At 39.8% G+C, this 25,516-nt stretch overlaps 3 protein-coding genes across 6 annotated transcripts in view; all 3 read right to left on the bottom strand.

Moving 5' to 3' along the window:
* Positions 1-13,556, bottom strand: part of jak2a (Janus kinase 2a) — a 36,497-nt gene extending 22,941 nt beyond the window's left edge. Inside the window, exon 1 of one of the 2 annotated variants that reach the window (XM_017492359.3) lies at positions 13,362-13,556. Coding sequence is in view for 1 of the 2 variants with exons in the window: in XM_047161623.1 (XP_047017579.1) it covers positions 2,306-2,319 (14 nt within the window). In the remaining variant the exon portion in view is untranslated. Of the gene's footprint in view, positions 1-2,305; positions 2,335-13,361 lie in introns of those variants that run through there. The other variant, XM_047161623.1, reaches the window with a different exon arrangement.
* An 807-nt stretch (positions 13,557-14,363) lies between these two features.
* On the bottom strand, positions 14,364-19,811 carry stard4 (StAR-related lipid transfer (START) domain containing 4). 2 transcript variants are annotated; one of them, XM_017491887.3, is made up of 6 exons: positions 19,653-19,811; positions 19,130-19,241; positions 18,261-18,310; positions 17,040-17,166; positions 16,671-16,785; positions 14,364-16,355 (listed from the first exon to the last, which is right to left on the bottom strand). In XM_017491887.3, the coding sequence occupies exons 2-6, from the start codon at positions 19,232-19,234 to the stop codon at positions 16,117-16,119; spliced, it is 636 nt and encodes a 211-aa protein (XP_017347376.1). In that variant the 5' UTR covers positions 19,235-19,241; positions 19,653-19,811; the 3' UTR covers positions 14,364-16,116. The 2 variants fall into 2 exon arrangements, with proteins under 2 accessions (XP_017347376.1, XP_017347377.1); XM_017491888.3 differs by lacking the exon at positions 19,653-19,811 and adding an exon at positions 19,378-19,536.
* A 1,284-nt stretch (positions 19,812-21,095) lies between these two features.
* dtwd2 (DTW domain containing 2) lies at positions 21,096-25,455 on the bottom strand. 2 transcript variants are annotated; one of them, XR_008398281.1, is made up of 7 exons: positions 25,100-25,455; positions 24,358-24,448; positions 24,095-24,189; positions 22,660-22,852; positions 22,387-22,515; positions 21,888-22,113; positions 21,096-21,787 (listed from the first exon to the last, which is right to left on the bottom strand). XR_008398281.1 is itself a non-coding variant. In XM_017492913.3 (6 exons), exons 1-6 carry the CDS (start codon positions 25,255-25,257, stop codon positions 21,943-21,945), a joined length of 837 nt encoding a protein of 278 aa, XP_017348402.1. In that variant the 5' UTR covers positions 25,258-25,455; the 3' UTR covers positions 21,096-21,942. The 2 variants fall into 2 exon arrangements, 1 of the variants encoding a protein (XP_017348402.1); XM_017492913.3 differs by having other exon boundaries at positions 21,096-22,113.
* Positions 25,456-25,516: the final 61 nt, after the last annotated feature.

Genomic DNA, 25,516 nt, shown 5'->3' with positions numbered 1-25,516 from the left:
TACCTTTATGTAGAATTTCTGAAGTTTTCATACAAAGTTTTAATTATAGATTGAAAATAAACAACTGAGAAGTTTTATTGGCAATACAACAACAACAACAACAACAAATAAGGTGGAGGGAGTGATATAGATATCATAATATGTATATAATTATATCATTTAATTAAAAAATTATTATAATAACAATTACAAACTAATCTAATTGGAAGAAGCTGATTTTCTAATTGAATTGTTAATTAATTTTTTTATTACATCCCAGAATCTACTGAACACATTCTGCAAAAATTGACTTGCAGTATTCCAACAGGTGAGTTTAATTCATTCATTAATTAACTTATTTAAACAATAATGTTATAGTTGTTTAAGTAAAGAAAAGGCTTAAGTTAAAAATGTGTATAGACTACTATATTTATTGTAAATTTAGATGTAATCATTTAGTTTTGGCATGATAATTTTATGTCGTATAAATGTTCTATTTGGTAAGGTAAGTTAAGTTTATGTCATAAGATGGTGGAAGGAGTTGATTAAATGAGCTTTTGGACACTTGTTGGAACTGTGCTTTTGGAACTACTGTCGTTTTGGAACGATAAAAATCACTCAAATACAACGGAAAACACTACGTGCACACACACACACACACACACACACACACTACACCCAGACTAAGCTCTTAAAGGAACCGTACACAGTGTTATTAACACAATTTCTAAGAAAAATGCTTGATTTCAGTTTTGCCGATAAGATCGACAAGGCAAAAGTGTGTGAAACACTGAATACACGCTATGTGGGGTGTGTATTCCTGTCTTAAACCCCAGTGTTCCCAGAAGTTGTAAGGATGTTATTAACAAAGTAAAAACACTCCATGAAGTCAACATCCTTTGCAAGGATTTCCCTTTTGGCACTATTTAAAGCTCAACGTTCCTCTGTTCCCAGTTCATCTTCCAACACATTCTTCCAGTCATTAAAAGAACATAAATCAAGACCCACTGGTGCTTACAAGGACATTAGTGTGTGTTTTCAGTTGAAGGGGTAACGTGAGCTGGTACATTCACACCGCGCTGAGGCGAAGGTGCAGGCAGGTTGGTCTTACTTAAACATTTGTATATCTTTCATTTCATTTTCGCACTGAAAAATTAATTAATTAATTAAGCTAATCAATGTCAGATATCTATCTACAGATGGAGCTACAGCTGGCTCGAGTCACATCCAGTTTACTCCGAATATATTTGCAGACCTCACGGGTTATGAGTACGAACTCAGAAATTTAACATCGGGGCGCGTTGGTACGAGCCGTCACTCAAAAGCATATCAAAAGAGCAATAAAATAATCATCGAACCCTCCGATATTGCATGGAAGCTCCACCCACTTCCTCCCATCTCACATGCTCTGGACTGGACTCAAGGAAAGTAGATAGAATAGATAAAAATACATAAAAACACTGACCGGGTTTGAGTTACAGGTTTAAATAAAGTACTGTGGTGTGTAGTAGTGTTTTAAAACGGAAATATTCAGCTTTTAGTTTACTGTCACTTTAACTTTAAGGTACAAACAGTAACCAGTTATTTACCTAAAGATGCCAAAGAGCGGAAAGTCACCTGGTGAGGCTGTGCTTTCACACACACACACACACACGCACAAGCATATGCACACATGCACACACAAGCACATGCATGCGTGCACACACGATCATGATCACGGGGTCAGAGATTCCCTTAGGGCTCCACACACACACACACACACACACACACACACACACACATTTTAATCAATGTCACTTTGACTGGAGGTCACCTCAGCTATGTTCTGTTTAATGTGTAAACACAACAGTGTGTGTGTGTGTGTGTGTGTGTGTGTACCTACACACTCAAAGCATTAAAGTGTTAAAATGTTTTTACTAGATAGTAAGGAAGTTTAGATTAACAACCCACAACCAGCTTTCCTAAACGTCCCTAGAGGAAAAAACAAAAACAAAAAACTAGAGACGTGAAAAAGTGCATTTCACAAAGTTCCAACTTCCGCTTCAGATGTGGAGGCAGAAATGACAGAATTCCTGCAAACTGGACGGTACATGATCAGTGCATGATCATCATGTTCTTACAGTATCACAACGAGTCTAAACATCATTACTCATTAATCCACCGTTTACAAAAACAGAACATGGTGAAAATCAAAGGGAATTAACAGAAATATGTATTGCGAAATCTTTACACGAAAGTCTCTTGGCACATCCGTGTGCGTGTGTGTGTGTATATATATATATATAAATAGAAACCAAAAGTAAACAAGAAGTTGAAATCCCCTTACTGTTCTTCCCACATGATGAGATGATCAGAAGATTGTGTTCCGTAATGTTCTTTCGCAAGACTTCTGTAGTCATTCTGGTCGATTCAGAAGAAAATAAGAGATCAAAGAGATGGGCGTGTCTTCACAAAATCTCATTTTAATACAAGCTGATTGTTTTTGAGTTCCGTTATACACTCCCTCCAGGATTTTGCCATTCTGCAATCGAAGGAGCTTGCAATTTTTCTTAAAATTGCCGCAGATTCGGACCGAGACGCATCACGTGATGTCACGACGACGCACGTTCAAGTCAAAGCCCTCTTCAATTCACGTGCATCGAACAGGAGTACAGCTAAAAAGTCTCGTTTACCCACAAACACCACTGCAAAAGATTTTTCGTACGATCGCGATTTTGCCGATTCGAGTAGTTTAATGGGAAGAAGAAAAAAATCCACTTTCCATCCAACCATCCATCTATCCATCTATCTATCTATCCATCCATCCACCTATCCATCCTTCCTTCCATCCATCCATCCACCTATCCATCCTTCCATCCATCCACCTATCCATCCATCCATCCATCCATCCACCTATCCATCCTTCCATCCATCCATCCATCCACCTATCCATCCATCCACCTATCCATCCTTCCATCCATCCACCTATCCATCCATCCATCCATCCACCTATCCATCCTTCCATCCATCCATCCATCCACCTATCCATCCATCCACCTATCCATCCATCCATCCATCTATCTATCCATCCATCCATCCACCTATCCATCCATCCATCCATCAATCCAGCTATCCATCCATCTATCCATCCATCCACCTATCCATCCATCCATCTATCTATTCATCCATCCATCCATCCACCTATCCATCCATCCATCCATCTATCTATCCATCCATCCATCCACCTATCCATCCATCCATCCATCCATCCATCCACCTATCCATCCATCAATCCAGCTATCCATCCATCTATCCATCCATCCACCTATCCATCCTTCCATCCATCCATCCATCCACCTATCCATCCATCAATCCAGCTATCCATCCATCTATCCATCCATCCACCTATCCATCCATCCATCTATCTATTCATCCATCCTTCCATCCACCTATCCATCCATCCATCCACCTATCCATCCTTCCATCCATCCATCCACCTATCCATCCTTCCATCCATCCATCCATCCACCTATCCATCCTTCCATCCATCCATCCATCCATCCACCTATCCATCCATCCACCTATCCATCCATCCATCCATCAATCCAGCTATCCATCCACCTATCCATCCATCCATCTATCTATTCATCCATCCTTCCATCCACCTATCCATCCATCCATCCACCTATCCATCCATCCATCCATCTATCTATCCATCCATCCATCCACCTATCCATCCATCCACCTATCCATCCTTCCATCCATCCATCCACCTATCCATCCATCCATCCATCCACGTATCCATCCTTCCATCCACCTATCCATCCATCCACCTATCCATCCATCCATCCATCCATCTATCTATCCATCCATCCATCCACCTATCCATCCATCCATCCATCAATCCAGCTATCCATCCATCTATCCATCCACCTATCCATCCATCCATCTATCTATTCATCCATCTATCCATCCATCCATCTATCTATTCATCCATCCATCTATCTATTCATCCATCTATCCATCCATCCATCCATCTATCTATTCATCCATCTATCCATCCATCCATCCATCCTTTTATCCATCCATCCATCAATCTATCCATCCACCTATCCATCCATCCACCCATCTATCTATCCATCCATCCATCCATCCATCCACCTATCCATCCTTCCATCCATCCATCCATCCAGCTATCCATCCATCCATCCACCTATCCATCCATCCATCTATTCATCCATCTATCCATCCATCCATCCATCTATCTATTCATCCATCTATCCATCCATCCATCTATCTATCCATCCATACATCTATCTATCCATCCATCCATCTATCCATCCATACATCTATCCACCCATCTATCTATCCATCCATCCATCTATCTACCCATTCATCTATCCATCCATCCATACATCTATCCATCTATCGATCCATCCATCAATCTATCTACCCATTCATCTATCCATCCATATATCCATCTATCTATCCATCCATCATCTATCCATCTATCTATCTATCCATCCATCTATCCATCCATCCATCTATTCATCCATCTATCCATCTATCTATCCATCTATCTATCCATCCCTCTACCTATCCATCCATCCATCCATCTATCTATCCATCTATCTATCCATCTATCTATCCATCCATCTATCTATCCATCTATCTATCTATCCATCCATCCATCCATCTATCTATCCATCTATCTATCTATCCATCCATCCATCCATCTATCTATCCATCCATCTAGCTATCCATCCATCCATCTATTTATCCATCTATCCATCCATCCATCTGTTATGCTATCTAACAAAAACAATTACCATCTCTGATCGTAAGCAGATGAAAGTCATGTTAAATTTTCTTACTGAATTTTTCCATTTTTCCGGGGTTTTTTTCAGGGTTTAATAATTAACAATTAAATAAAAGTATCTTTAACCTGTTAAATGCTCATAGCTGTGAAAACAGACTGTGATATAACTGCGCATATTATTGTGTATTATAGGATGTTTTCAAGCATGACGATGTGATAGTTTTGTCATGTCGTACATCTCTATGTCACAGCCTGTAACAGGTGTGGTACAGCGTTTCGGTTTCAGTTTTACTCTCCTGGGAGTCTCCTGATATTGGAACTCGTCACAGCTGTTGAGAACACACAGCACTCACAATAATCTCTTTTGCACATCGTTTCCTCCCTCGAGGCCGAGTGTTAAGTCCTGATTAAGTGATTATTCTTTATTAATCCTGCCGCAACTGTACACGCATTTTAATAGATCGCACACAAAAATCTTTCTTTTTCTTATAATTTTTAGAATACTATAATAATATCTAAACACTACTGTGGGAAGTAGTTTATTACCACAGCGTGTTTGTGTTCGTTCATGTTGTTTTTATGAGTAGAATAACAACGCTGGAATCGTTCCGTCAACGTCGCAATACAGAGCATGATGTATGACATGGATTAAAAACATTCTCTTGTCCCTGATTTGTTCTCCCTCGGTTTCGTTCTTGCTTGATCGCGCTGTCTTATTTCCATACACAGACTGAAACGACACTCAGATGAGACGGACGCGAGCTCAGAGTATGCAGAACAGGAAGTGAAACGAGCAGAATGCGTTCTCTGTGACGAGGACGAGAAAGCACGCTCTGAGGAACTTCTCAGAAATGAGTGAAATTATGTGTTACATACAGTCTGAGTCAACACTAGGGGGACGCACACAATTCCAGTTTTTACTACAACCTGTCATTAAAAAAAAAGGAGTCGACTGTTCGGCGGCGAAGAACTCGTCACGTCACAGTTCGCTTTACGTCCTGAAGCTTTACACCCTCACGCTTTACATCCATACACTTTACACCCTCACGCTTTATGTCTTCGCGCTTTACACCCTCACGCTTTACACCCTCATGCTTTACACCCATACACTTTACACCCTCACGCTTTACACCCACACGCTTTATGTCTTCGCGCTTTACACCCTCACGCTTTACACCCTCATGCTTTACACCCACTCGCTTTACACCCTCATGCTTTACACCCATACACTTTACACCCTCACGCTTTACACCCACACGCTTTACGCCCTCACGCTTTACACCCACTCGCTTTACACCCTCACGCTTTACACCCTCACGCTTTACATCCATACACTTTACACCCTCACGCTTTACACCCACTCGCTTTATGTCTTTACGCCCTCACGCTTTACATCCATACACTTTACACCCTCACGCTTTACACCCACTCGCTTTACACCCTCACGCTTTACATCCATACACTTTACACCCTCATGCTTTACACCCACTCGCTTTACACCCTCACGCTTTTCATCCATACACTTTACACCCTCACGCTTTACACCCACACGCTTTACGCCCTCACGCTTTACACCCACTCGCTTTACACCCTCACGCTTTACACCCTCACGCTTTACATCCATACACTTTACACCCTCACGCTTTACACCCACTCGCTTTACGTCTTCACGCTTTACGCCCTCATGCTTTACACCCACTCGCTTTACACCCTCACGCTTTACATCCATACACTTTACACCCTCATGCTTTACACCCACTCGCTTTACACCCTCACGCTTTTCATCCATACACTTTACACCCTCACGCTTTACACCCACTCGCTTTACACCCTCACGCTTTTCATCCATACACTTTACACCCTCACGCTTTACACCCACTCGCTTTACACCCTCACGCTTTTCATCCATACACTTTACACCCTCACGCTTTACACCCACTCGCTTTACACCCTCACGCTTTTCATCCATACACTTTACACCCTCACGCTTTACACCCACTCGCTTTACACCCTCATGCTTTTCATCCATACACTTTACACCCTCACGCTTTACACCCACTCGCTTTACATCTTCGCGCTTTATGCCCTCATGCTTTACACCCACTCACTTTACACCCTCACGCTTTACACCCTCACGCTTTACATCCATACACTTTACACCCTCACGCTTTACACCCACTCGCTTTACACCCTCACACTTTACACCCACACGCTTTACGCCCTCACGCTTTACGCCCTCACGCTTTACACCCTCACGCTTTACATCTTCACGCTTTATGCCCTCACGCTTTACACCCACTCGCTTTACATCTTCACGCCCTCATGCTTTACACCCACTCGCTTTACACCCTCACGCTTTACATCCATAGACTTTACACCCTCACGCTTTACACCCACACGCTTTATGTCTTCATGCTTTATGCCCTCATGCTTTACACCCTCACGCTTTACATCCATACACTTTACACCCTCACGCTTTACACCCTCATGCTTTACACCCATACACTTTACACCCTCATGCTTTACAGCCTCATGCTTTACACCCACTCGCTTTACACCCTCATGCTTTACACCCATACACTTTACACCCTCACGCTTTACACCCACACGCTTTATGCCCTCAGGCTTTACACCCACTCGCTTTACACCCTCACGCTTTACACCCTCACGCTTTACACCCACTCGCTTTACGTCTTCACGCTTTACGCCCTCATGCTTTACACCCTCACGCTTTACATCCATACACTTTACACCCTCATGCTTTACACCCACTCGCTTTACACCCTCACGCTTTTCATCCATACACTTTACACCCTCACGCTTTACACCCACTCGCTTTACACCCTCACGCTTTTCATCCATACACTTTACACCCTCACGCTTTACACCCACTCGCTTTACACCCTCATGCTTTTCATCCATACACTTTACACCCTCACGCTTTACACCCACTCGCTTTACATCTTCGCGCTTTATGCCCTCATGCTTTACACCCACTCACTTTACACCCTCACGCTTTACACCCTCAAGCTTTACATCCATACACTTTACACCCTCACGCTTTACACCCACTCGCTTTACACCCTCACGCTTTACACCCACACGCTTTACGCCCTCACGCTTTACACCCTCACGCTTTACATCTTCACGCTTTATGCCCTCACGCTTTACACCCACTCGCTTTACATCTTCACGCCCTCATGCTTTACACCCACTCGCTTTACACCCTCACGCTTTACATCCATAGACTTTACACCCTCACGCTTTACACCCACACGCTTTATGTCTTCATGCTTTACGCCCTCATGCTTTACACCCTCACGCTTTACATCCATACACTTTACACCCTCACGCTTTACACCCTCATGCTTTACACCCATACACTTTACACCCTCATGCTTTACAGCCTCATGCTTTACACCCACTCGCTTTACACCCTCATGCTTTACACCCATACACTTTACACCCTCACGCTTTACACCCACACGCTTTATGCCCTCAGGCTTTACACCCACTCGCTTTACACCCTCACGCTTTACATCCATACACTTTACACCCTCACGCTTTACACCCACTCGCTTTACGTCTTCACGCTTTACGCCCTCATGCTTTACACCCTCACGCTTTACACCCTCACGCTTTACATCCATACACTTTACACCCTCATGCTTTACACCCACTCGCTTTACACCCTCACGCTTTTCATCCATACACTTTACACCCTCACGCTTTACACCCACTCGCTTTACACCCTCACGCTTTTCATCCATACACTTTACACCCTCACGCTTTACACCCACTCGCTTTACACCCTCATGCTTTTCATCCATACACTTTACACCCTCACGCTTTACACCCACTCGCTTTACATCTTCGCGCTTTATGCCCTCATGCTTTACACCCACTCACTTTACACCCTCACGCTTTACACCCTCAAGCTTTACATCCATACACTTTACACCCTCACGCTTTACACCCACTCGCTTTACACCCTCACGCTTTACACCCACACGCTTTACGCCCTCACGCTTTACACCCTCACGCTTTACATCTTCACGCTTTATGCCCTCACGCTTTACACCCACTCGCTTTACATCTTCACGCCCTCATGCTTTACACCCACTCGCTTTACACCCTCACGCTTTACATCCATAGACTTTACACCCTCACGCTTTACACCCACACGCTTTATGTCTTCATGCTTTACGCCCTCATGCTTTACACCCTCACGCTTTACATCCATACACTTTACACCCTCACGCTTTACACCCACACGCTTTACATCCTTACGCTTTACATCCATACACTTTACACCCTCATGCTTTACACCCACTCGCTTTACACCCACACGCTTTACACCCATACACTTTACACCCTCACGCTTTACATCCATACACTTTACACCCTCACGCTTTACACCCACTCGCTTTACACCCTCACGCTTTACATCCATACACTTTACACCCTCACGCTTTACATCTTCGCGCTTTACGCCCTCATGCTTTACACCCACTCGCTTTACACCCTCACGCTTTACATCCATACAGTTTACACCCTCACGCTTTACACCCACACGCTTTACATCTTCATGGTTTACGCCCTCACGCTTTACACCCTCATGCTTTACACCCTCACACTTTACATCCATACACTTTACACCCTCACGCTTCACGTCTTCACGCTTTACGCCCTCACGCTTTACATCCATACGCTTTACACCCTCACGCTTTACACCCACACGCTTTACACCCTCACGCTTTACATCCATACACTTTACACCTTCACGCTTTACACCCACACGCTTTACACCCACATGCTTTACATCCATACACTTTACACCCTCACGCTTTACATCCATACACTTTACACCCTCACGCTTTACACCCACACACTTTACACCCTCACGCTTTACACCCACACGCTTTACATCTTCACGCTTTACGCCCTCACGCTTTACACCCACTCGCTTTACATCTTCGTGCTTTACGCCCTCATGCTTTACACCCACTCGCTTTACACCCTCACGCTTTACATCCATACACTTTACACCCTCACGCTTTACATCCATACACTTTACACCCTCACGCTTCACATCCATACACTTTACACCCTCACGCTTTACACCCACACGCTTTACGTCTTCACGCTTTACGCCCTCATGCTTTACACCCTCATGCTTTACATCCATACACTTTACACCCTCACGCTTTACACCCACACGCTTTACGTCTTCCCGCTTTATGCCCTCACGCTTTACACCCACTCGCTTTACACCCTCACGCTTTACACCCACACGCTTTACACCCACATGCTTTACACCCTCACACTTTACACCCTCCCGCTTTACACCCACACGCTTTACACCCTCACGCTTTACATCCATACACTTAACATTTACAGCTTCGCTTCTCTTTTAGGCTACACTGTGAACCACAATTTATTTATTTTCAGCAACTTTACATGATTTATTTACGTTCAAAGAGAGAGAGAAGGAGACAAAGAGAAAGAGATACAGAAAGAGAGAAAGATGGAGGAAGAAAAAAAGAGAAAGGATTATATAAAGAGAGACAGGGAGAGAAAGAATGAGACAGACAAAGAATGACAGAAGGACAGCGGGAGACAGAAATAGATAGACAGGTCCAGAGACATGCAGATAGAAAAAGATGAGATGAGAGAGACTGAAATGCAGAGAGAGAGAATGAGAGAGAGAGAGAGAAATAAAGAAAGAGAGGATAAATATTACAATGATTTTTATTATTTATATTTATTAGATTTTTATTATTATATACCCACTACAGTGTTCAAGCTCATAAGAACATTCCAGATAGCGCACAACACTTTGCACCTTTATTTCACTACACACTCCTCTGAAGACTGTAATTAAGTGTGACACACACACACAAACACGCACACGCACACACACACACACACACACACACACACACACACACACCTACACACACTCTGGAAAATCAGGAAGTTTTGCTAGAAATTTAGTAATGAACACTAACGATCTATAAACATGAACTGGATTTGGGACGGAACCATGAACCACAGAAATGATAAATTACCTGTGCAGAGGTGACCCGGACTGAGCTGATATCCAATTCCTGCCAGTGTTGTGTTTATAACGCCTTTATTAAATAATAATAATAGTAATAATAATAGTAATAATAATAATAACAGGCTAATGGATGTCAGTACTGAGTGTGTTAATGTAGCTGGGGTTTTCCCTACAGTTAGAGAGTTAAAGGAAATCCCCACGCCCCCTACAGTGTAATGTCTTTCTCTCTCACTCTCACACACACATACTGCTGCACTTCAGTTGGTCACCTTGCGGCATCTGCGGTGTGTCTTCAGAAAGGAAGAAACAGGAATGAAAGAACCAGGGGCGTGTGTGTGTGTGTGTGTGTGTGTGTGTGTGGTGAAGAGCGGAAAATCTTGGCATTTTAACAAAAATAACGTATCACTTATTATTAAAATGCTACAAATTAGGTTTAGGACAAAATAAAACGAATCAGCGACGCTTTAGAGTTAATAATTAAACTGTAATTAAAATTTAAATAAAATTAACTGCACAGTTTAAAAAAAAAATGTAAACACCAGACTGACACACACCCAGATGCGAAGCCACTCCGAAGTCGATCGTTTTCCGAGAACCGCACATTTCACAGTGTTTTATTCCTCTTATACCGCTGCGGTTTGCCAATTACGATTTTTATTTATTTATTTATTTATTAAAGAACAGCGTGTCGTAGGTTTTATCCGTTTATAGTTACGTTTAATGGGTGTAGAGACTGTAATTGACATGTGGCACTGTGTCTGTCAGTATTTTATGCTTTAATCTTTTTTTTTTAATTAGCTTACATTGTTTTAAACCATCTTTTGTTCAAGCTTGAGTTTTCGACTCGAACTCAAAACACAAACCAACTCCAGCTTTAGTAGAAAACAGAGGGGAGATCTTATTTACCAGCCGTAAACACAAACCGTCAATGATACGCACACACACATACTTGGAGTTATCAGAGTGTGTACAGAGAGAGGAGGTTGTCTGAGTCAGACTTATCTCTCTCACACACACACACACACGTTAGAACATAGATTCGAACAATTGCTTAAACACACTACGTCCATATAAGTAGCTTTTTTTGCTGTCAGATCTTCACGATCCAGCTGGACGACACGGAGATATAATATCAACGTTTGTCATAAATGACGCTTTCCTGATCTCATGAAATCTTTTTTATTACATTTTTATTTATTTATTTATTTATTGTTGCTTAATAATTACTCATCATGAGCTGATGAATTTCGTGCGTAATTTTTAAAATGATAAAATGCTACAATGTTTTCAGTGTGAATTCTTATATAAATCAAAATAATACTTTCTTTTGTTTGTTAAAAATCTAAAATGAAATCATTTAAAGAAAGGTTCACATGTCACAGAGCTGCAGAACACACTCGGAGGAAAGCGCTATCCGCCGTCTTCCTCATACACGAGCTCACAGATGCAGGCAATTGGCTGGCCTTGCTCTGATTGACAGGTGAAGGAGAGTAAGCCCCTCCCACCCAGACAGCTTAATTACATTAAAATGTTCGCTTTGTGACGACCTTCTTAGCCAGTTGCTGAGAAATTTGACTCACGTTTTATCTTTCGGTTATCTGCCGCAACGATTCGTAAAAAGTAAGATAAGGCGATGAGACGATCCGAGTATTTGTTCGGACTTTTTATTAACCCACGGGATGTTGAAAATAAAAACCTGTTGTGAAAGATTACGTGCAGCGATACGTGCGTTCGAGTTGTTTTTGAATTGTTACTAAGTCATTATTAGTCAAACAAACCTTCTGTAACCTTCTGTTATTTAATACAAATCAATATTTTTTTTAAATCGACTTAAATCTTTATAAAAATGTTGCTTTACTGTATTTGCCCCTTAGTTGATTACTGCTAGAATTCATGTAGACCAAATCAAAAATACTTGTTGATATTTAAAGTACAGAATCTTAAACTTTATTATTATTTTTTAAAGAACTGTAATTTGTATTTTTTGTTGCTTTTTGACTTTTTTGTTACTAATGTGTTATAAGTAAACATGGCAGAAACACTAAAATATCGTAGCAAACTTTTTTTTTACTGTTTACTTTAATATTGACATTTTGCATAATAATTAACTTGTTAATCAGTTTATAAAATATTAACCAAAATGTAAACGTTACATTTGACATATACCGTTTGACAAGCTAGACGAGGGTTAAATACAAAATGGCGCCTTACGGTTCAAGTAGGTCACTAGGTACAGTATAGATGACGTTGTATTCACACCCTAAGTAGTGCACCCATATAACAAGGAGAAAGCGATTTGGTCTTCGGCCCAGTTTAACTTCAGTTCCTAGTCTGTCAAGCATTAACTACTAGTTTATTAAAAGGGTTGTTTTAAAAACAAAAACAAAACAAAAACAAACAAAAAAACAACAACATATAAACAAGAATATACAGTGTTAAACGTTTAAGTTAAAAACTGTTAACTTTGTTAATTTACTTAACCATGATATACAAATTGTTGTGTAACGTAGTTGTACTTACAATAAACTGGTTATGTTAAAGGTGGAACTTCTAGTTGTGAAGAAGTTATCCGCGTATTTAATCCATTACTAATGTCGGATTTGTCAAGTTATATCGCTGTTCTTTGATAGTTAACTGTTAGCGAGCTAGCTCATGCTAAACAGTGCTTAAATACCATGTATAACGCGTTATTTATTTCCCGTCCGTATTGAACTGCGGGATCCTGGTGCTACGATTGGCTGCAGTTACATGACTGACATCTTAACTATCCAATCAATGGCGCGATTGTGAGTCCGACCCACTGGCCAATCTGGGCGCAAGAGGCGGGGTTTTGTGGGATAAAACAACGAAATTCCCCAGTATTTTATCTAACGCGCTTCTATACAGTGTTTATTGTAATGATATATTTTTGATTTTCTGGATTTGTAGACTTTTGATCATCGAAAAATAAGTTAATTTAAACAAAAAAAAGAAGAAGAAGAAGGATAATTTACCTTTCTATATTGTTGTTCATAATGCAAGATATTTTTGTAGTATTTGCTGTTTAAATTAGCTTAACTGAAATACTTTCCATACAAAACCACACAGTCTTTGCTTGTCTTTCTCTTTTTGCAGCATAACAAACTTGTACATACAATAATGAACATTATTAAATGGCCCCATCTACAGGCAAAATAACTGTGGAATAATATTTGAGCTTTGTTTGGAATAACAAATTTTTAAAAACACAACGTATAAATTTTACACTCCCAACTATGTCCTCAACTGTATATGCATTTTTAATAGACCTATGGAAATGTTGGAATTAATAAAACAAAACAGAAATGAAGAAATCATATTTTTAAATTGTGTAATATACACATCGTAATCCTTTTGTTATTTAAAAATATGTATATAATAATTACATGTATAAATATTTTAATCAAATGGTGCGAAAAACTAGAAATCAGTGATCACCGAGACCCACTGTGCTGTTTGTTTGTTTTTCACCCAACATTCAAAAAAAGGCCAGAAACTCAATAATGATGTGTACATACTTTAGTAAATACTTTATTTACTGGATGATAAAAGTATTACAAGTCAGATATTCACCTGGAAGAAGCCAAAGCACAGATTAACGCTTTGTATATTTTTCATCTTTTTTTTCTTCCATGTCAAATGTCACTATGATACAACACATGGACTTCTTTTAGGTTTAATTTCAAATGAATTTGTAAAAAAAATAAAAATAAAAAGGAAAAGAGAAGAAAAGAAAAAGATATAAACAGGGCATAGTTACCTGTTTCCAAAATCTAATATCATTTAATTTAATTTAATACCATTTAATATCAATGTTTATAAAGTACAGATGTGATGTAAAGGAGCAGAAACACACTTCAGCTCCGTTCATTTGAATGATTTTAATAACGATGATATATATATATATATATATATATATATATATATATATATATATATATATATATATATATATATATATATATATATAAATATACACCGTATGGGAGTATGCACATTACACATTACAGAACGTTTAGTGTCTGAAAGCTACGGGAAATATCTGCACCTCTGCTAAACACTGCAATCTAATCAACTTTAATATCTCGAATTGGATTTAGAATTTTTAGCTAGTCGAGAATAACGACACAGTCAGCATTTAAGACTAAAGAGATGTGTAATGCTTTCCATAAATATGCACCGTAACATTTATAATCAGATAAGGAAATAAAATCCTGATGTATATCATTTATCAAGTATTTCTCTTCATCTCTTATGGAAAAATATTCCATTTTTTCATCATGTAATGTGCTAATTTTTTAATTCACATGCATTACTTCGTGTTTTCTCTTTGAACACGTAAACACAGGAATAAATATCCTGAAATATGTATTTTATTTTTATATACACAAAATGGATTGCTTGTTCTGTGTCCTTGCGCTAGTGGTGTGACGATATATCAGTAGGACGGTAGTTTGTGATAATAAAGTACAAATGAAAAGTTCTGAAATGTTCAGGTCAGCTGATAAAAGTGATGATAATGGCACGCTGTAATACGGGGCTGGAACGATCTCTCACTTGCTGAGCAAGAGCAATACAGAATTTAGGATATCGTCACATAACTAGTGTGAGAACAACCTGAACAAGTGCAAATTTACTGTATATACCTATCTATCTATCTGTTACAAAAATATAATGCCGTACTTATTATATTGATGTGATTTGTCTACATGAAAGGCGTCTTAGAGAGAGAAAGAGAGAGACAGGGTGATATAGATAGATAGTGATTGAGAGAGACAAACAGATAGAGAGAGAAACAGACAGATAGAGAGAGAAACAGACAGATAGAGAGAGGTAGACAGAGAGGCAGACAGGCAGAAAGATAGCTAGAGAGAGATAGAGAGAGAAAAAGAGATAGTGATACAGGGAGAGATAGGTACATAAAGACAAAGAGAGAGACACAGAGATAGAGAGATACAGACAGACAGATAGAGAGAGTGTCACATAGATAGAGAGAGACACACACAGAGATAGAGAGAGAAATAGAGACAGACAGAAAGATAGAGAGAGAAACAGAGAGATAGAGAGAGAGAGACAGACAGACAGACAGACAGAGACACACACAGAGATAGAGAGAGAAATAGAGACAGACAGATAGAGAGACAGACAGAAAGATAGAGAGAGAAACAGAGATAGAGAGAGAGAGAGAGACAGACAGACAGATAGAGAGTGATAGAGAGAGAGAGAGAGGGAGAGAGAGAGAGAGAGAGAGACAGGTCTAGGTTGCAAGTGCTTTCCTGAGGTCAGTGTAGAAGTTGATGAGCGAGGTTGCCATGGCGACGTCCACGGCGGACTGGGGAATTTTGCCCCTCAGGTCGGTCTGGATGTATCCGTTGAGCAGACTGTAGGGGGCACCGTCGACTTCACCACCATCGACAGGAACACAGAACCAACCGCACGGGTGATTATAACCTCTCACACAGCTCTGCTCCTGCTGCTCACACTCCACACTCACACCTATTACACACACACACACAAACGAAAAGGGGTGTGTCAGCAGGAACTGTTCTTATTTGATCAGTTACTCAGTATTATTTAAAACCATGATTTCTTTTCAATCCAATTTGTGCTGATCATCAGTTTTATTTTTATTATCGTGATGGTATTATATATTTTTTTTAATCAAAAACACAACCGCAACTTTTCCTTGTGAAGTTCTGAATGAGATGTTACTATAGAAATGATAACATATCAGAATGAGCGCATTGATTAATCAATACACCAATCACAATCCAAAACTCAGCTTCCTGTGTTAATGTAAACGTTTCTCACCACAGGACAGGAGGCCCCTCTGATAATCCGTGGTGTAGGAGAAATCCACAAACTCTCGAGGAGCGATGATGTTCCACAGCTGTCCTGCAGTGGTGTAGCGCATCACACAACACGCCTGAAACATACGCACGCACACACGCACGCACGCACACACACACACGCACGCACGTACCCAAATTGAATCACAAAAGTCTGGTCCTTCTGTTTTTTAGACAGTTTAACATCTTAGAGCGATTTTATTTATGACTTATCATGATATAATTTTATTTAAGTAATCTTAGGCATCAGTAGATATCATTAATATCATGTGATCGAGGACACAAGAACACTAAATTAAGCAGTATTTTAAATTATTTTTTTATTTTGAACCTTGTCTAGAGTTTGTACGATGTCCATGGTGGTCATCAGACTGTCCCACTGTAAGCGATACGGTCCCGGCCGAATGTAGTCCACTATCCTGCACGGCTTCTCCATTACCATGCCCTCCACTTTATACCTGCATGCAAAGTACAGTTACAAGCAAAATGATTCAACCCTCATCACAAATCAGGTTTATTGTTAAAATTTACTATGTCAGCTGTTTGCGATGAACAAATCAAACAAAAGCGATTGAAATAGTATAGAATATTATTGAACTGGAGGCCATTGCTCATGAGGAACGGGAGAAGATTCCTCAGGAACGCTGATAGAAGCTCTGCACCTCGTTTGCAGCAGGTCATAACAGCAATATGGTGCTCTACTAAGTACTGAAGATGCTCGCCATGAAGGGGGTGAATAATTCTGAGACTGGAGAAATCAGTAGAAGTTGCATTTTCAGTTGAATTTGGGGAAAAACCGCTTGAAGTATTCATTGTGTTGAACTATTTCAATTGCTTTTGTTTGATTCATCGCAAACAGCTGAAAGTCTGAACATTTTCACAATAAACCTGATTCGCAATGGGGGTTGAATCATTCTGATTACAACTGTATCTGTTCAAATGTCACCAATATTCATATTAATGCAAATTATGATTACAAATAAACTGCAGAATGACGAGCAGGAAGAGCAGAGCTAAACCACAAATTAGCTCATCATCTAATCACTGCACGCTCTGTACAATCATCTACAGGTTTCCTTTTTAGCTCCTACTCAGATGATGTGAGTCTCTCAGCATCTCAGTCCAGCGGGAATCTTTCTTCATCACATTACTGGATCAGGACTTTATTTCCAGAACGCTACAATCGTAATGGTATGTCCAATACAAAGCACAAGCTGTTTAAGCAGATCCGATAAGATCAGACTAGAGATCTTCTCATTTATTTATTTTTCCTCTTCCGTAACTTGGACAGTAGAACAAACCAGACTGAGTAAAGGTTCTTGCAAAGCATTTTGTAACGGCTGGAAATGTATAAAAATGGTACGCTGGAGTTTTCTCACAGGTGGAGGAATCGAGACGTTATCGTTACTAATCAGGAATAATGAATAACACACAGAATGAATACTGTAGTGGGAGGAGTCATGCCGGGTTCCCGTGTAAACAAATTGAGCATTTTTTGTTGATGCTTTAAAGCCGTTCACTGAATCACAAACCGAAAGAAAGACGGACTCACAGGAAGCCACTGAACTCTGATGAAGGTTTCCTCCAAACAGTGACATCTTTCTGTAGAGGGAAAACAAAAACTATCACTGACAAACATTGATGTGATGTTAATGTAACGCTAACAATAATAATGATAGGATATTCATCTTGCATTGCTGAAATCACTTGTGATTGGTCGTCAGGTGTTGATTCATTTTCTATAACAGCAGCTCTGACATACAGCAGTAGATATAAATCACAGCTTTATGTTAATGCACTTGTTCTAATACATTATCGTTTCTATAGTAACCACTCATTCACAGGGACAGATTAATAAACAGATTTGTTTTCTGTAAGATGTTTATGTAACGTTTATGGAAGGAGTCTCCAGTGTCAGCACTTTGTGTCACTGTCTGAGGTAAAGCAGTCAATTTTAGTTTTCCAACAGAGGAGTTTACGCTTCTTTGCGGTTTCTCAGTAACATGACAAAGCTGCAATTTTGTTTATTTAAGAGAGACAATAAAGAGAAAGAGAGAGAGAGAAAGAGAGGCTGGTGAGGGAACGACTGTTTCAAGCTGCTATAACGTAAGTAAGAACAGGAACTAACCTGTCTCACTGACATATCTGACATATGAATGGATAAAAAGTACATAACCTTCTTTAATTAAAAAAAAAAAACTGTTACATTTTAATCATCTGTAAATTGCTGTTGTATGCGAAGAATAAAGTCTTGGGGATGTGGTGTTATAGGATTCAATAAACTTCAATGTTGCTCGGTCTCAAAGATCCAGAAAAAATCAATTTGAATCAGCAAAAGCCACACATCAAAGATGAGCTCCATTTGGAATATTATCTTGCAAAAAAGAAGAAAAAATTAGTATATAAAATAAAAATACGAACCGATTTCTTTGCCACGTTCCACTCCTTCTCCTCCAGATTATGATAAGATATCAGAGTGTTCTCCAACCGTGTTCTCAGCTCAGTGACGTCCGGCAAACCGCCCATGATAATCCTGAGAAAGACAGTTTCAGTAAAAATAAACAGAGAGCAGAGAAATGGAGGGATTATTGAAGAAAAATACACCAAGATACAAACAAGGGGAGAAAAACAAACTAGAGTAAATAACTGCGGGAGAGTAAAGTCCTGACCTTCAACCTGAACTTTCCTCCTGATGATGTAATGCAGTAATGTTATATTATAGATATTATATATAATCATCTTTAACACATACTAACACCTTCTGCACACTGTATTTAACCCCATGGTGGATGTTTTAGAGTTAATGAGAATAAACAGAGTGCAAGTGTTAAGACAGAAATAACACCAAAACACTGATTATCGAAATGATTCAAATGAATCAAATGAATCATTTTCACGAATCACGAAAATTATCAAACTTTTAATCCACATTAATGTTACATACCTTTATCTCGATAACTTGATTAATCTTCTTTCAATCTTTTTTTAAATTATTATTATTAAAGCATCTTTTTCGCTATTTATATCGCAAATCTAACCAAAAGTACATACATGAATCAATCACTGATCCATTCGTATTTTTCGGCAGTTACTCCAACAACCAATCAAACTCAAATGTCCCGCCCACGGACTGCTGATTCGTTCATTGTCACGCATTTTATTGAAATGTAGACTCTGACTGGTTAAAAGCCTCGTCGGATGGTTTTTGGTCACCGGTATAAACTGCAACACCGCGCTGGTCCACTAGAGGGCGAAAGAGAAACATGGATAAATCCGTTATTCTGACCAACGTCACGTCATCATCGATCCCGGAAGTAAATTTTATATTGAGATGAAAAACCCGAAAAAATCTTTTTTTTTTTTTTTTTTTTTTTTTTTTTTTACTTTTTCTTGATTTTCCCTTTATCTCTACATTTTGATTAAACTTTTTGACTCTGGTTTTATTTTAAAGTGATGTAAAATGTAATATGTTGCTTCTCAGATCAAGATTTGTATACTGTATAATTACATTGTGAATATTATTATTTTAATGTGTGAATATTATGAATAATATAGATATAAGTGCAGATTTTTCACAATAACACATACATATAATCTTTTCTTGATCGATTTGGTCAAACTAATAAACATTTTAGACTGGTAAACAACAAGAAAAAGCCTAATAACTTATTATGGATGTCACACAATTTAAAAAAAAAAACCTTTTGTACACAAAAATAATTTGATATTTTCTGCATACTGAGGAAATATTTTATAAATATATTATAAAGATATTTTCATGCTACAAGATGAATAACTTTTTCTTATTTTTTCATTTTGATAAAATGCATTTTAATTTTTTAAAAAGCTGCTTAACACTTACAAGATTTTTGATTAATTTGTAATATTTCCTAAAGTTCATTATAGTATAGTATAAAATACAACTTATTCGTATTTTCAGAATAATTCCCAATTATGTTTCATTTCGTCAGCTATCACTTTACCACGTTAGTGCGTGTATACGTGTATGTGTAAAATATTTCTATATTTATTGAGAACATCTAGATATGAATCACTGAGCTCTAATTGTAGTTGTCAGATAATATTTCCACACAAAGACCAAAAGATTTCTCCACAGAAATCAGATAACGAGGGTTGATCAATGTTGAATTTTAAACAACATTTCTAATTTTCATCATTTCCAGAGATTATTTTTTTCCAGATATATTAGTGTTGTAAAAAAAACAAAAAAAACAAAAACAACAAGTGTTGGGATGTTTGATGAAAGGGAATATTCACTTCTAACTCACAATACAAATCCCTATAAAAATCCTTTATTCCAGGAAAAATTCACCAAAATGATGTCAAATTCTACACTTGAAAAAAAAAGTCTTCAGGAACACAAGAGTGAGAAACAATCCACTGAAACAGCAAGTTTTAATTATATTAAAACCAGCTGGTGTCAGAACAGAGTATGTACTTTAAAATGATGAAACAGCAAAATATTTAACCGTCATACAGACTGATACAGCATTAATGTGTACGGTCCTGTACATTCTTGAGGGAATACGCTACAACAAAACAGCACTGAAATCCGATCTCAGCGCTTAAATATACAAAAAGTCTTCAACGGACCTTCAGTCAAAAGTTTTTCCAGCATTTAACTTCAGATGTAGAGGTCAGTGATTAACTCTGTAAACAAAACCTTCATGAAGATCTCATCGCTTAACAAAAAGAAACCTACGAAAGTTAAATGTTAAAATTAAATGTAATAATCTTGGGTACGTTTCTGCTCCTGCAGCCGTAGTCATACATACATTAGACATCTTGGTCGTAGTCAGACGTTCTGGTCTTAGTTGGACAGTCAGATGTCCTGATTGTAACCAGATCGCTGGACATCCAAGTTGCAGTCTGACATCCCGGTCTTAGTCGGATATCCCAGTTGTAGTTGAATCTCCCGGTCATAATTGGACGTCCTGGTTGTAGTCGGACGTCGCGGTCGTAGTCGGACGGTCGGAGGTTGCGGCTGTAGTCGGACGGTCGGAGGTCGCGGTCGTAGTCGGACGGTCGGAGGTCGCGGTCGTAGTCGGACGGTCGGAGGTCGCGGTCGTAGTCGGACAGTCGGAGGTCGCGGTCGTAGTCGGACGGTCGGAGGTCGCGGTCGTAGTCGGACGGTTGGAGGTCGTGGTCGTAGTTGGAGGTCGCGGTCGTAGTCGTAGTCGGACGCCTTGGATAGTTGGACGTCCCAGCCGTACTCAGACGTCCTGGTTGGTGATGAGTTTCTGCATCCTCTTGATCTTGCGCTTGTTCTTGGGCAGGGGTTTATCGTACAGGCCGCTCTTCAGCAGATGCTCTTTGCTGTGGTGAACCTGAGCTCCGTGCTGCAGCTGGAACGAACACAGAGCTCGCAGAGGCCTCAGTAGAACCTGCACACAGGTAGTGAGGCGTCAACGTTGCAGGAAGCGAATGATCATTGTTAAACGGTAGAGAGAATCGCACTTAACACTCTTTCTCTCTCTGTACGAGTTTAGATGATCTTAACCTTTATGATGTCTAGTCAGAGTTCCTAGAAGAACCTCAGTGATTCTAAGAGACAATGCTAATGCTTCAGATTTGCTGCGTTACTACAGAAGGCGTGAAGTGGGCTTCACAGGGTTAGCCGTGCATGCATTAGGGACATGCCCGTATTCCCTACCCACCTCCTGTATGGCTTGGTTTTTCTCCATGATGGACAGAGTGACAGCAGCACATTCGAGCGTGGACAGGCACATGTTCGTGGGCTGAGTGCGGATCACGTACTGACTGGACGGGGCGCTGTTTAACTGCACCTGCAAAACACGCACACTTCATTTCATGTTTCTTTTATCGTCATGGTTTCAACAGTAAAGGCTCATTCACAGGTATGACATGTCTTTCTTTAATAAATAAAGATGGCTGATGAGTTAAATTGCTGTGGTGTAAGGAAGTCGTACCTGTTTGGGTAAGTGGAACAGAGCGTTTCTGAGGAACATGTCCTTGGCTTGGCTCCACGTGCCGTCTATAATAATGACATTGTGAGGAGTGGCGGCGAAATCCACGTCCATGTCTTCCAGGTTTTCGGCGTCGGATCCGGGATACAGGACGAGGGTGTGCGCGTCCCTGCACACGGCGGCTAACTCGGCGTGTCTGAGTGGGTGAGGAAGAGTTTCAGGATTACGACTGAGAATAATTTATTAGGCCCACGTGTAGCTAGAAGTAATCTTTCTGATCACATGGTTACTCTGGATGGTCTTTCTGTTTCATCATGTGCAGCAGTAAAAGACCTTGGAGTGATTATTGACTCCAGCCTATCATTTGATGCTCATGTAGATAATATTACTAGGATAGCCTTCTTTCATCTCAGAAATATTTCTAAGATAAGAAACATATTGTCACTACATGATGCGGAAATACTAGTTCATGCATTTGTCACCTCTAGATTAGATTACTGTAATGCCTTACTGTCTGGATGTTCCAATAGGAATATAAATAAGCTCCAGTTAGTCCAGAATGCAGCTGCTAGAGTCCTAACTAGAACTAGAAGATACGACCACATCACACCGATATTATCAATACTGCATTGGCTCCCAGTAAAACCTCGCATTAATTATAAAATACTTTTATTAACCTATAAAGCACTAAACGGTCTCACGCCACAATATCTAAGCGACCTTTTGGTTTTATATGATCCGCCACGCCTACTTAGATCAAAAGATGCAGGCTATTTGATGGTACCTCGAATAGTGAAGGCTACAGCAGGGGGGAGAGCTTTCTCTTATAGAGCCCCACAGTTATGGAACAGTCTTCCTATTAGTGTTATTAGTCGGGACACAGACACAGTCTCAGTGTTTAAGTCTAGGCTTAAAACGTATTTGTTTACTCAAGCCTGCCCTGACTAGATTCTGTTCTACTACTTCGCAGTCATAATAATCTTTTTTCTCCCTCTCTCCTTTCGCCAAGCCCCACACGAATTTATGGAGATACTAGATATCCAGATGCTTTCTGCCTCTGGATGGAGCTCAAATCTTCTCTAATTCCAGACTGCTGGGACTACGGCTGCTCCTAACGCCATACAGACTTCATATAAATCCATAATGAACTTTTTCACACTATCTGTTGTTACCCAGATGAGTATGGGTTCCCTTCTGAGTCGGGTTCCTCTCAAGGTTTCTTCCTCTTAAAACATCTTAGGGAGTTTTTCCTTGCCAGCGTCGCCACTCAGTGGCTTGCTCAGTTGGGATAAATTCACACCTTTAATATCTGTATACCATGTTGATATTTCTGTAAAGCTGCTTTGAGACAATGTCTATTGTAAAAAGCGCTATACAAATAAAACTGAATTGAACTGAATAACTCAGGAGAGAATAACTGCAAGGAGACGTACAGTACCTCTCTTCACTGAACCGTCTTCCAATCAGGACTTTGCATTTGCCATTAGGTAAGCAGGCGGCCAGCAGGGGGACGGTACGGAGCACTCGACTCTCCTGAGGGGACGGGGCAGCAAGAATACGTTTTAATAGCGATATATAACATACAAAAATCAGCAAGATTCAGTCATGAACGAATGAGTTGAATTGTGTGTGTGTGTGTGTGTGTGTGTGAGACAGAACTGTATCACGTTCCATCTAATGATGTGGGGAAAATACACGGACCTCTGCAGGATGCTGAACGATGTACAGGCAGGTGGAGACGTTCAGTGGCTCGGCGGGGAGAAACGGACACAGACACACCTTCACCGGACGGCTAGGAGTGGAAACAACAACAATTCACAAGTATTACCGAACAGGAAATGCAAAAATTAAATGCTGTGTGTTGCTTTTACAATAAAAAACTGATTCTTTTCTGATGCTGACGTGTTTTATTCCTCTTACAACACAGCAATCATACTTTGTTTCTATTGAAACAGTTCATTTACATGGACTCTTGTACTTTGGATGCTCCAGGGTTTTTTTTTTCTTTCTTTAAAGTGAGTGTAATCGTTGATGTGGTGAGGTTTTCTGTAAAAGAGACGTTTATTTCATGTTTATGGAAGGAGTCTCCAGGGTAACAGTCAGAGATAAAGCTGTATGTGAAATTAAACAACACATTTATGCTCTATAAAGGTTGTAAGAGTTATAAAGAGGCTATATACTCAAGCGTACATAAATTCAGAGACTTCAGAATGGGCTTGTTTACTGTTTTACACCTACACACAGATTTGTCTTGTTCTTCTTTTTAAAACAGCACAAAGCAGCTGTAAAACATCTCATTTATTCATCTTCACCTGCAGCCTCAGTGCCAGCGCCTGAGCGATTAAACACCTGGATCCAGGTCTTAAACATTAAGATGCTAGATAGCAATTAGCTAGCTGATGATAATAATAATAAATAACAATAATAAAATAGAAATCCTCACCAGCATCGTAAACAAGTCGGTCTCCTTTCACTAACTTCAACAGGCAGCTCGGATAAATCTGCAAAACCTTCAGGATCTTCTTCCTGCGCTGATAATTCACCTGAAACCGGAGTGCAAGCTTCACTAACAGCACAATGTGAAGATGGAGATTCAGACATGTCTCGCAACCGGAAATGACGACATTCCGGCCTGTGTTCTGTTTGATGCTAGCTAGCTAGAACGCTAGCGAGTGTGTTAGCCTGCGTCCTTCTCTAGCTATTCTGTTGAGTGTATGCAGGATATATATGGCATATAAAATATATAGATATATTTTTGAAGGTATAAAGATATTATTTTTGACCTTATATATATTTTATGATTAGAAAGAAAAAACGCTATTTGTTAAGCACAACTCAGTTAACACGCGGAAACCGGAAA

This window comes from Ictalurus punctatus, chromosome 18 (genome assembly GCF_001660625.3).
Source record: "Ictalurus punctatus breed USDA103 chromosome 18, Coco_2.0, whole genome shotgun sequence".
Classification (NCBI taxonomy): Eukaryota; Metazoa; Chordata; class Actinopteri; order Siluriformes; family Ictaluridae; genus Ictalurus; species Ictalurus punctatus.
Note: the sequence above shows the minus strand (reverse complement) of the source record. Positions and strands in the feature narration are given on the sequence as shown.